We start from the raw sequence: 12,911 nt of genomic DNA on the forward strand, positions 1-12,911 counted from the left end.
ACGGGTATATGCCGCCCAACGGGGTCGTGATTTTGAACCTCCTGATTTAGAACGGGGTATCCATTTCAGAGGCGTTTTCTAGAACGGGGTATGATATTTCGAACGCAAGGAAGCTCCAGTTTTATAAGCAGCCATTTGAAATTATTCAAGGACATATTGCTTTCAAACTTTCTAGAACGGAGTCTAAAGAACTGAAACTATAAACTGCAAAGGGCTACCAACAATAGAGCTGCTAGGAATTTCTAGAACGGGGTGTTAGTTTTAGGGCGAATTCCAGAACGGAGTATCAATTTTAGGGCAATCTTTTTTTTAGAACGGGGTGCCAATTTGGAGTCCCGGGCGGCACATACCCATCCATGCTGTTTGTTGCAAATCAACACTATGAAGTATAGATAAGACACGTCAATGATAAAGCTTTTTTGCTGTGTGGTTTTTATTTTTTTATTTTTTATTTTTTTTTATTTTATATCGCGATGTCGCGCGACCGCTCCTAGGTTTCCCTTTTCCACAATCCCTCGTGTTTTCCATTAGTGTACCGCAACATCTGCAATTTAGCCTCTGCTTCTTTGGTTAGTTCCTCCATGCTTCGCGAGTCCTGTCAGAGGTGCCACTGTGTCGGAAATGAGACAAAAGAATCTGCTATGTTCCGAAACTTCACGTTTTATTTATAAAATCGACTTGATCTCCCTCTCTCTCTCACCGTTTTTTTGCCTCACGCTCTGGTCTCTCTCATTTTAAATATATTATATGATCCTATTGTTCAATCATCTGTCACTTATCGCAAAAAATCAACCGGAAATCAATTAACGCTGAATAATCTCTCACAGCGCATTTAACTTAAATGAATACTTTCTACCTGCTATCAAAACAGAAAGTTAAAATTTCAACCAAATCCTACATTCTTGTGATTTTATGGTATTTCAGAGTACTGGCAATCTTTATATTAAAAATGTTCCTCTCACGGGCCTTAGAAGACATATCTGAACAGATCTGGATCCAGTCCAGTGCAATCCTTTCTTGAAACATGCCGTGAGGAAACTGGATTCTAAAATAAAGCCATTTCTTGTTTTCTTACGCAACAATTTCATTGTTACCTCGACCAGTTCGAATTTTCAAAACGGCTTAATTCAGGATAATCTTCTGTACGATGTCATCTGGTAAACACTTTTCGTTAAACACTTTTTCAGGCACATACCCTTTCTAACAGAATTGTTCCAGAACGAGGTAAGAAAGTGAGTTTCTGTGTACAGCTCTGAATATTACAAGTTATAGTGTTTCAATCTACGTACGCTTTGTACTTTCTTGCTTAATTTTCTCAGTAGACCAAATGTCGTGGATGAATAATAAGATGGTCTATTAAAAATGACTGGAGTGACAACATACGACTTCTGAAATTGACTTCACTTGATTTAATTATTTAACTACCTTCAAGGTGATTCCTCAGAAAAGAAGTTATTGGACAATTTTTTGTAAACTTTCCTTAAATGTTCCTTACCAATGTCTGTTTCGAGAAAAAGAAAAAGAGATAGGTCACCTCGCTTGTTTAGGAGATATATGCGTCAAACTTACCCCATTTATGCCTGTACTGGTACTAATCATGCCCGTCATTTCATCGGTTCACTGTACATTTTGCTGCAGCTGGAAAAAAGCTTAATAGGTAGTAAGTTTCGAGTGTATGGAACAATTTAATACATAATTTGTGGGAATTTAAAAGTTAAACGATATCGACTCAAAATGTTCCTAGAGTCATTCGTTTCAGGGTCATAATTTGCTTCTTTGAGTAATGGCTTTGTGCACCAAAACTATGGGAAATAAGACATAGTCACTTTGCTCATTTAAGAGGTAAAGACCATAGCACCTCTTTACCTGGTCCATTGATTGATAAACAATACCATGTTCTTGGAATGCACATATGCTTATTGGCTTGATTATGTGATATTATGCACAGTACATGATGTGCAGGGCTAATTACTGAGGAATCACCTTAACCCTTTAACTCCTAAGATCTCATTAGTAATTCTCCTCACTGTCAGCCTTATAGTTCTTGTAATGAAAGTTTGGAGAATTTGATATTGGATCAACTAGTAATTCCCATATTAATATTTTTCTTTATTCTCATCACTTGTCTGCTTGATATTGTACTGATATTGTAAGGAGAAATTCTGTCTTGGTAACTCATGGGAGTTACAGGGTAAAACTAGTCCAATTTGGCAGGGATAACTTATATGTGATATATATGTAACCTTGACATCTCAAGGTCTCACATGGCTAAACAAGTATGAGGTTTGAAATGATTTGAATTGAGGCCAGTCATCTGTACATGTGTTGCTCTGTGTCAGAGTAGGCAAGATTTCTGTGTAATACATAGATCATTATACACACAGTTATAAGAACATAGAAACATTGGCATAAACAGTGCACTGATTTTAGGACTACATCTTTAAAGTATGGGGTTATAGGGAAATCTTTCCTTTAAGTGTTTGACTGTTCATCTAAAGGATTCTTTAACTCTCCTTGGCCTGAGACATTTCCTTTGTCTTATGTACTTCAAATTTGATGATGATGATGATGAGGATGACCAGGGTGTTCATCATACATTGTCACTTATCTAACTTTTAGGACTTTGGCTTTGTCTGAGAATAATTGGGGGATATATTTTTCCTGAAATTGCTTGAGTGTCTATGTGAAGGATTCTTTAACTTTTCTGAAGCTGAAATATTTCCTTTGTCATATGCTTCTGAAATACGATGAGAGTTGATTGAGTCAAAGAGCAGATTCTTTCAACCATTACACTCCCAAGATCTCATTAGTAATTCTCCTTACTTTCTACCCTAAAATTCCTATGATGTTAGTTTGAGAATTTGTTATTGGATCAACCAATAATCCCCTGATTAATACTTTTCTTTATTCTCATCACTTGTCTCCTTGATTTAGTTTTGATATTATTATAATGATAAATTTTCACTCTTGAAAGTTAAAAGGTTAAATCTGATGGGGTCTTCATTACACATTGTCACTTTCTTGTAAAAACTCAGATAGGATTTTTTTTTATCCATTATTTGGTCTCACTAATTTTTCATAGAAAACATCTCTTCTGTGATAATAACAGTGATGATGATAATGATGATTCTTCCACTTTTTTTGTTTTTGTTTTGTTTTTTTTACTTAAAAAGACTGCTGAGGTGTACATGGAGATCTTACTTTGTGATAATGAAGATGATGATGGTGTTGATTCTCTTTGTTCTCATCACTTGTCTCCTTGATATTGTTTTGATATTACAATTAGAAATTCAGTCATGATTGCCATGAGAGTTAAAGTGTGAAATGTATAGGGGTCTTCATTACACTTAGAGACATTTCTTTTCTCTTAAAAACTCAGAGGGGTTTTGTGTTTCATCCATTTGTTGGTCTTGGTGATTTGACATAGAGAAAATCCGTTTTGTGAATGAAAAGCAACACAAGTATGCATTGCAAACCTATGTCGGAGTGCTTACAGTGTCCCTTAACAATCACAAATAAGCCGTGAGATAGATTTTTTTGTTCCCAATGCATTGCAGGCCTATATATTGTTTAATTTTTTTTAATAATGACAAGAATACATGTAATAATAGCAATAATAACAGTAATTCTTTAAGTGCAAACCAAAAGTGCTTACTGAAATTTTGATATAAGTTCTTACTTTATGTTTTCAGGCTTAGATTGCCTTTTATGAGAAAAAAAAAAACTCTCTCACTGATGTGCAGCCATGAACAGAACATGTGATATAGTTTAGAAATCCTCACTTGCATTCACTGTGATTACTGTTATGTCTTCATATTTTTATTTCTTCAGAAGGAAAAAAATTGATGGTTTATTTGTTTGACAGGTCAGATGTTCTTCATTCAGTGTTGTTTCCCAATGCATTGCAGGCCTACTAGCAAAATAAATAAATAAAAATTCCAGATGCAATGTCAAATAGGCAAATTACTTTCATTGGTAGACTATTTTTGATGATAATATAACTATGATAATAATATTTTTATGTTGTTTTCATGTATGTTGTAACAATTGTCTTCAACTTACCACTTGTGTAGCAATAAAATTTCTGTACATCTACAGAAATGACTTTTTCAACGACCAAATTGGATTCTTTTCCAGTCATGCTGAAGATGTTCTGTACAGTATTTGTGGAATGGGTCAAGGCTGTGGTTGATGATGCACTAATTACTGACTAAGAGGATAACAAATTTTCTTCTCTCTATTATGGCTGGTGTCCTTTATAGGCATGATAGTATTTGTTTGAATAAATTTGTTGGGGAAACATGTTGGGGGAAATAATTCAATTTTTTTTATCTCTGATAGGAATTTAAGCAGTTTGGAAATCTTAATAAGTGTTACCAGTAGGTTATTTTGTAAACTTCACTAAGGTTTCTTTCCTTAGCACATGAGCAATTTAGCATTGTCAGAGTTAGTGTTTGTTCTATCTTTTAATTAGATGGTCAGGGGGATGGAAATCATTCCTGTTTACATTTCCCCTTCACAATTTACAACTTCCTTGGACATCTGCTTCCTCAGAATATCTCATCCATCCATTCTTGCTAGTTTGTATACTTCAAGAGCAAAGTGCTTAAATATAGGACCACTTTGCATTAAAATGATACATATTGACTTACTTGTTGTTGTTTTCTCACAGAAACAGTCAGAAGAGAGACTTAAGGTGAGATGTCTCACGAATCCAGTAAAGTTGATATGAGCCAGGTGTGAGACAAGCATATTGGCTGAAAAAGAACAATTCCAGAACAGAGCAGAAAACATGTGTGGAAAAGTATGGTGTAGTTTGTGGACTCAAAGATGGCTTTTGTATCCAGTAACAAAGAGCAAACAACCTACCATGACACATGAACCTTGTAACAGCCTTTGTCAAGAGAGAGTCTCTGTGGCTCAGTGTCCGATTGTGGGGTTGATGCAGAAAGTCTGAGATTTGATTTCCCATCAGGATTGTTATGTCCCCTACTTGTGATGCGACAAAAAACATCCTTCTTGATCATATTAAACCAAACTTGCTTTGTATTCATTTTATGCCCTTGCAAGCTACTGAAACAAGATTTCAACCTATTGGTAATATAAATAATCCTCTATTTTGCTTAGATCTTTAAATTTTCACCTGCTCCTAGAGTTCACACTCCTATATAAGATATAGAACTCATTCAAAACTTAACTTACTCAATTATGGCTTATTTGAGGGAAAAGGCACATTATTAGCATCAGCCAAGCAATCTATTTTCTGATATGTTAGTTAACCCTTCAACTCCCAAGATCTAATTCCTAATTCTCCCCTCAAGCTGCTACACATTTCTTTGTAAGTTAGTTATGAGAATTTGACATTAGATCAAGACAACAACTTCTACCTGAGTATTCTTATTACCTTTTTGCCAAGTAACATATGGATATTATAGGGAGAAGTCACATGTTAGTTACTTCTGGGAGTTAAGGTTACTTCCCACCTTCAGAGACAATGGGTTACTTTTCGCAGGAAATCTTGATCCACCATCATTGATGCCAGGAGGTCCCTTTGTCCTATTGGTGTGCAGTTTCAGGAAGTGAGATAATCTCCTGGCATGGCACAAGTTGTTTGTGAACCTTTAGGAGCTAAAATCTCATGTTTGATATAGGGAGGAATACAACAACTTTGAGCAAATTTATAGGATGTATAGATTTGATCGATTTTCATCAAATTTCCCCAAAGCATCCTAGGAATAATGACAAAGGAAAGTGTGTTGAGAAATTTTGATATTTGAAATATTTGTCTTGCGGAGTCCATTTACGCAACACGTCTCAAATATTTTTAGCTAGTCTAACTTTAGATCCCGATATCAACTCAACCAATCAGAGTATCAAAAAAGCCAGACACACTCTTGTTGATTGATGCCTTGTGAATGAGACTGCAGCCATTTTGCTCATGCAGCAGCATCCAATGCCCGATAAATTCAATAGAAGAACCTTTGGTTGCTTTATGCCTTACTGGCTTCTGACACTTCCTCAAAGAAAAGTTGCTTAAGTTATATTTTTATAGTAATCTGCATTTATTAAGCTTTCCTCTGATATATGGTTTTCTATGATTTTGGTTAAACTAGCACGAGCACAAAATTTTTTCCCAAGACACCAGCAAAGCTGGGAAGTAACCTAAACTCTTTAACTCCCAGATCAAATTTCTAATTCTCCTTAATGTCAACCATACAATTCCTATAATATTATAAGGAGAAATTCTGTCTTGGTCACTCGTGGGAGTTAAATGGTTAAAGGATTTAGAATTATCTTGACCTTGTAGTTGTTCATTTCCTGGGATGTCAGCTGAAAGGATGATGGAATCTACCTCCTCTAAGCTGATGAACTTAATTCTCATTACTTGTTTATTCAACAATGCACTTATGTTTTCAGGGGAAGTTGCATTTTCATCACTTTTGGTAGCTAAATGGTTCAGTGTGGAAAATGAATTGTGAAAGTTGGCTGGTATGAGGTGACATAAGGAGGAGCATCAAGGATAGGAGGACCTAAGGAAAACCTAGAGGAGGGAGGCTGGAGGAACTATGGCTTGTCTCCCTCTCCCTCTCCCCCCCCCCCCCCTTCACCATCATTTCACTTTCAAATGGCACACAGTCCTTAGCACAAGTCTCTCTCCATAGACTCTTGCCCTTCAGCCCCCATACTACATCAAAATTCAATATGGTCATTCCAAAACAGGAGTAGTTTGGTGATGAAGTTTCTGAGCTGTTGAATACAGTTGGCTGTGAGTCAATGTAAAAATGATAACAAGAGGCAAAACACAAGGAAAGATTAATGAAGGCCAAAACACCAAAAGAGGTACTGAAAAAAGAGACAAGATTGTGAACTTGTGGATAAACTCTGCCGACAACAATTGTTTAGTGTATTTTGTCAGACCAAGTCTAAGGTTGCAAAATAAATCTGGGAATTAACTCCAACAATCCAATCCAATTCTCAGTTGTATTTATTTACACTTATTTTAGTAAAATAATAAATTTCACTTAATTAACAAAACTTAAAAATCAGAGAAAAATAAGAAATGCAAAAGTACTTCAAATAAGAGAAAAATGTGTAGTGATCACAGGAACAAAAACTTTCAAGTTGGCCAAAGATTAAGTAGGCCTCCTAAGAATCAGTAAGTTTTTAGTGCCCACTGACGATTAGGAACAAAAGTCTGCCATCGGTAACAAAATCTTATCACTAATTATACTTTTCCAACAGATCCTTTTGATGAAACATTTTCAAACATCATATCAACAACTTCTTTAGCATTTACCTTTTCCTGAAAGTTATAAAAGATTAAAATATGACAATACTGACCTCCCCACCAAACCCCTGAAGTAAAGGAAAAAATACATAGAAAACTGCCACTTGTGCATCATCATACTCAACAAAGCCATGCATTTCTGGTTTGTGATTTTGTTTTCCTACAGTATTCCAACTATCTTTTTGATAATATCAGTTATCTTTCTGCTCTGAATTCTGGGAGATTGTTTCATTGATATCTTAGGAATTGTTTTTACTCCTCAGTTTGACTTTGGCAGTAATATTTTGTGCAATGCTTGTTCTCCTTTTCTCCTGTTTTTTTTACCTAACAACTCACAAAACAAGTTAGAGTTTAGTTTTGGTGTTTTCTGATTGCGATCCAAAGGAAACTTTACCAAAGTTCTTATATTAGTAAAAGTTTAGTTCATTTCATGCTTTCAATTTTTTCATGCTGATTCATTTTAGTCCCCTTAATAGGTCTGAGGGCTGAAATGCAGCTTTCAGTGTCACTCGCTTTCAATTCAGCCTTATTTGCAAGAGCATTCAAAAATAACCATTTATCTACAATGAAATGAAAAATGTCTGTTCAAACTAATACCAGTGTCCATTCAAAAACAATGTGCAGGAAAGATAATCTTTGTGCAGGATCAGTTGTTACTCTGTTTCTTCTCTGCTTCATTGTTGTCCTCCTTGTGTTCCTCTTTCCTGAAACAAACATAATACAATTTCAACTCTAAAGCATTATATGGATCAGAATTTCTAAAAGATTCAAAGTAGCTAGACACACAGCTCAAATAGCTATCAACTTCAAAGTCATTAGGTAGCTTATATCTCTCAAGTTACTTTCATTGCATTTACTTTGGCCTGTCTATCATCCTCTTGGGCTTCCGTTTGAAGAATAATTTCTGAAGATTTCGCACACTAAAGCAACTTTGATTCAAGGCCAATTTTGAAAATGATTCATCAAAATCTTCTGGTTTTGTGGGGAAGGGGGGGGAGAAGGGAGGGTCTAAAGAATATTATGGAGCCTTACAGGGGATCAGGTGAATTTTACTGGGAGACAACCAAAATCCTCGAGCAGCACTCAACCCCCCCCCCCCCCCCGGCTGCTGAACAGTCCCTAAGATAGCTAATGTTGGGTAACGTAAGGTAGTTAATGGAAATTTCTTATCAGAACTAGACCTACCCGATGTATGTAAAATCCAACGTCACGTTGTCTCCCATCAGCACAAATGGAGCCCATTGATTAGGTTTGGGAAAGCCGTTGCTTCTCAACCATTTTACGGCCTGGTGAAGAGATTCACTGGCACTTTCTCCACGAACAAGGTGCTTGTAGAAATGATTCATGAGCTGCTCCGTTGCTTCGTCTTCTATGGCCCACGATGCTACCAACACTGAACGTGCACCGGATGCTAAGAATGCACGAGCGATTCCAAGAACTCCTTCGGCTTTGACCAATCCACGCGCACTGTGACAACAGCTCAATACAACCAGTTTTGCTCGCACTTGAGTTCCGAAAATGTCGGACATTGTCAAGAGGTAGTCTTCTTCTTGTGGAAAACTGTTGGTGGTACATTTAGGACATATAGGCGACAGGGCAATCTCTCCTCTTTCGGCATTTCCATGTGCGGCAACATGTATGAGACTCACTGAAGGTATCGCTTGAAGCACTGCCTGCTTAGTTGCAGACTCTCCTAACAAAGGCTGAACTCCCAACAGTCGACCAACCATCTCTGCTTCCTCTCTAGCACAGGATAATGGTACAAAGTCAGCGACACGTCCATTGTAATACACCTGGCCAACCGTAGGATCACCCACTACAAGTGCACCATTTTCACTGTGATAATCCGCTGGACAATCTTGAATGAGCCGGAGGGTCGTTAGGGAAGGGATGATACGGATTCTGTAAGTCTCTGATAGATACTTTCCGGCTGCTCCATCACGCAAGGCAGCAAATGGGACTCGATACGAGAAACGATACGGCACAATGATGATTTCAGGCTCTGTAAGTAAATCTATCACAGGAGCGATGATCCATTTGTAACACAAATGATGAATTCTTTCGGTTTCTTTGCTTTCGTCACCGCGCAAAGTTGCTCGGCTCTCTTCAAAAAGAGATGTCGTTACGTTGCCATCCAAAGATCGATCTTCGCAATTCGCTGTGAATAAAACGCCAAAGCTGGCGGCGCTCTTTTTGAAAATTCCCTCCACGTTGCAAACTTTCTCAGGAATGAGAGTGCTGTCTTTCACTTTGTCGGTGACTCGAAAGGAAACGTCTCCATTTGCTTTCAAAACCCAGAGACAAACTTGCCGCTCAGTATACAATATGTACAAAAAGACACAGTTACTCTCATTCTTCACAATGTTTTCAATCCCGAACCATGATTGTGGATCAGCTGAGATGTGGCTTTCAACGGAGAACTTCTCTGCCATGCATTCTACGAGGACTCTCGCTCGTCTCAGCTCCTCGACATAAAGAGCGTCTTGAAATTTGCCAGTATTGCAAAGCAAGTTAGTGAGCAAGTGATAAGGAAAACTACCGTGCGCTTCTAACAGAGATATTTCAAACTCTTTGTTTCCTTTAAGAAAACTCCTCAATTGTTCATATTTTCCAATACATTGAAGGAGATGTTCCTTTGCCTCCACAACCTGTGACTGCGATACCTTTAACTGTGTAATGCTGAGAAGGCTTTTAAACTCAGTCAGTATGTCTCCAATTTTACTGCTTATGGAGCGAGCCTTCTCTAAGTAATCTTCTGCCACGTCGCATTCACCAAGCGATCTAGATATATTTCCGAGGTTGTAGTAAGCGTGTCCTTCCAGAGCTTTATGGCCACATTCCTTGGTGATGGTGAGCGCCTTTTGATGATGTTCTTTTGCTTTCTGATTGTCATTGATAAAAGCGAACACTGCTGCCAAACCTGCGGAAGCGCATCCTTCCTTTCTTCTTTCTCCAATTTCGGTACTGATGCTGAGTGCTTTGTCGTAATATTCTTTAGCTTGACGACATTTCCTAAGGCTGCAGTAAACGTTTCCAAGGGCTAAGTATCCTGAACATTCCTTTCCTCTGTCTCCTATTCCTTTTGCGATGGCGATTGCTTTCACGTGATATTCTTTGGCCTTCTGATATTCGCCAAGGGATTGAAACACAGCTCCGAGGTTCCCGTATGTTGTTCCTTCTCCACTTCTGTCGCCGATTTCTATCGCGATGGCAATTGCTTTCTCGTAGTATTCTTTGGCCTTCTGATATTCGCCAAGGGATTGAAACACAGCTCCGAGGTCCCCGTATGTTGCTCCTTCTCCATTTCTGTCGCCGATTTCTATCGCGATGGCAATTGCTTTCTCGTAATATTCTTTGGCCTTCTGATATTCGCCAAGGGATTGAAACACAGCTCCGAGGTTCCCGTATGTTCTTCCTTCTCCATTTCTGTCGCCGATTTCTATCACGATGGCAATTGCTTTCTCGTAATATTCTTTGGCCTTCTGATATTCGCCAAGGGATCGAAACACAGCTCCGAGGTTCCCGTATGTTCTTCCTTCTCCATTTCTGTCGCCGATTTCTATCGCGATGGCAATTGCTTTCTCGAAATATTCTTTGGCCTCCTGATATTCGCCAAGGGATCGAAACACAGCTCCGAGGTTCCCGTATGTTCTTCCTTCTCCATTTCTGTTGCCGATTTCTATCGCGATGGCAATTGCTTTCTCGAAATATTCTTTGGCCTTCTGATATTCGCCAAGGGATTGAAACACAGCTCCGAGGTTCCCGTATGTTGTTCCTTCTCCATTTCTGTCGCCGATTTCTATCGCGATGGCAATTGCTTTCTCGAAATATTCTTTGGCCTTCTGATATTCGCCAAGGGATTGAAACACAGCTCCGAGGTTCCCGTATGTTCTTCCTTCTCCATGTCTGTCGCCGATTTCTATCGCGACGGCAATTGCTTTCTCGTAATATTCTTTGGCCTTCTGATATTCGCCAAGGGATTGAAACACAGCTCCGAGGTTCCCGTATGTTGTTCCTTCTCCATTTCTGTCGCCGATTTCTATCGCGATGGCAATTGCTTTCTCGTAATATTCTTTGGCCTTCTGATATTCGCCAAGGGATCGAAACACAGCTCCGAGGTTCCCGTATGTTCTTCCTTCTCCATTTCTGTCGCCGATTTCTATCACGATGGCAATTGCTTTCTCACAATATTCTTTCGCCTTTAGATACTCGCTGAGGATTAAACAAAGAGATCCAAGTCTCGCGTAAGCCACCGCCTCTTCTCTACGGTGGCCAATCGTTTTCATGATGGTAAGAGCGCTTTTACAAAGTTGCTTTGCCTCTGCAAACCAACATTTTGCCTTGTATTTGTCTCCCAGTTGTATGGTTAGTTCTCCAGCGAGGACAAACTTGTCAATAAGTTTTGTGGTGTATCGTGTTGCATTTGTATAACCAGAGGTGGCGTAGAACACATTGAATAATACATCAGAGATATCGTGATCAAGGTTAATACCAGAGTCAAGTTTGTGAAGTAGAAATAAACATTCATTACATAACTCGGTCGCTTGTAGGCCACGATCAGTGTTGAGAAGAAATATGGCGACATCCAAACCAATCTGGACTGATTTTAGGATTTCTGCTGCGTTATTCATTACGTCATGTCCTGAATGTTAAAAGAATTTCCCCAAACGTGAGAAAAGAATCAACAAAAACTAAGACTTTCTATAGATGCATGAGCGCCTCCTGTCTTTCTTGTTTAATTCAAGACTAGCTCTATTAATTTTTTTTAACCAATTGATCGTCGGTTAATCCAGTGATCGTGCCATGCTGGCGTTCAACTCACTGATTATTTATTTTTTACATGCCACACAATTAATTAGAACTGAATCTGGTCGTAGTGTTCTGTTTGAAAGTGACTTCCACTTACATTCATTAGAGGGGAAATCAAAATTAGCACCCTTAGCCATTAAAATTTAAATTCAACGCAAGACATTGTTAAATTGGTGTTTATATAACAAATTAAACGACGATGAAATTAGAGGATCCTCGCAGCTAAGAACACTACTGAAACGAGTAGTTGTAAATAGGACCTGAAAAAAATTTCAGGCCCGTACGGGATTTGAACCCATGACCTCTGCGATACCGGTGCAGCGCTCTACCAATTGAGCTAACAAGCCAACTGGGAGTTGGTTAATGAATTGGGTCCAAATAAACATCCAAGTGAATGAAGATTTTAGGTATATGAAAATTCACATATTTGCACTGCGGACGGGCCTGAAATTTTTTTCAGGTCCTATTTACAACTACTCGTTTCAGTAGTGTTCTTAGCTGCGAGGATCTTCTAATTTCATCTTTCCACCGCAGTGCAAATATGTGAATTTTCATATATCTAAAATCTTCATTCACTTGGATGTTTATTTTGACCCAATTCATTGACCAGCTCCCAGTTGGCTTGTTAGCTCAATTGGTAGAGCGCTGCACCGGTATCGCAGAGGTCATGGGTTCAAATCCCGTACGGGCCTGAAATTTTTTTCAGGTCCTATTTACAACTACTCGTTTCAGTAGTGTTCTTAGCTGCGAGGATCTTCTAATTTCATCTTTCCACCGCAGTGCAAATATGCGAATTTTCATATATCTAAAATCT

General features: G+C 38.4%; 1 protein-coding gene and 1 long non-coding RNA gene across 2 annotated transcripts; one reads left to right on the forward strand and one right to left on the reverse strand.

Annotated features, from left to right (window-relative positions):
• The first annotated feature begins 1,068 nt into the window (after positions 1–1,068).
• On the forward strand, positions 1,069–5,058 carry LOC131796244 (uncharacterized). The gene is made up of 2 exons (XR_009341110.2): positions 1,069–1,224; positions 4,673–5,058. It is a non-coding gene; the product is annotated as an uncharacterized lncRNA (long non-coding RNA).
• A 1,967-nt stretch (positions 5,059–7,025) lies between these two features.
• Positions 7,026–11,926, reverse strand: LOC131770251 (tetratricopeptide repeat protein 28-like). The gene is made up of 3 exons (XM_066165438.1): positions 10,507–11,926; positions 8,474–10,410; positions 7,026–7,992 (listed from the first exon to the last, which is right to left on the reverse strand). The coding sequence occupies exons 1-3, from the start codon at positions 11,917–11,919 to the stop codon at positions 7,935–7,937; spliced, it is 3,408 nt and encodes a 1,135-aa protein (XP_066021535.1). The 5' UTR covers positions 11,920–11,926; the 3' UTR covers positions 7,026–7,934.
• Between the last annotated feature and the right edge of the window lie 985 nt (positions 11,927–12,911).

Source organism: Pocillopora verrucosa, chromosome 4 (genome assembly GCF_036669915.1).
Source record: "Pocillopora verrucosa isolate sample1 chromosome 4, ASM3666991v2, whole genome shotgun sequence".
Taxonomy (NCBI): Eukaryota; Metazoa; Cnidaria; class Anthozoa; order Scleractinia; family Pocilloporidae; genus Pocillopora; species Pocillopora verrucosa.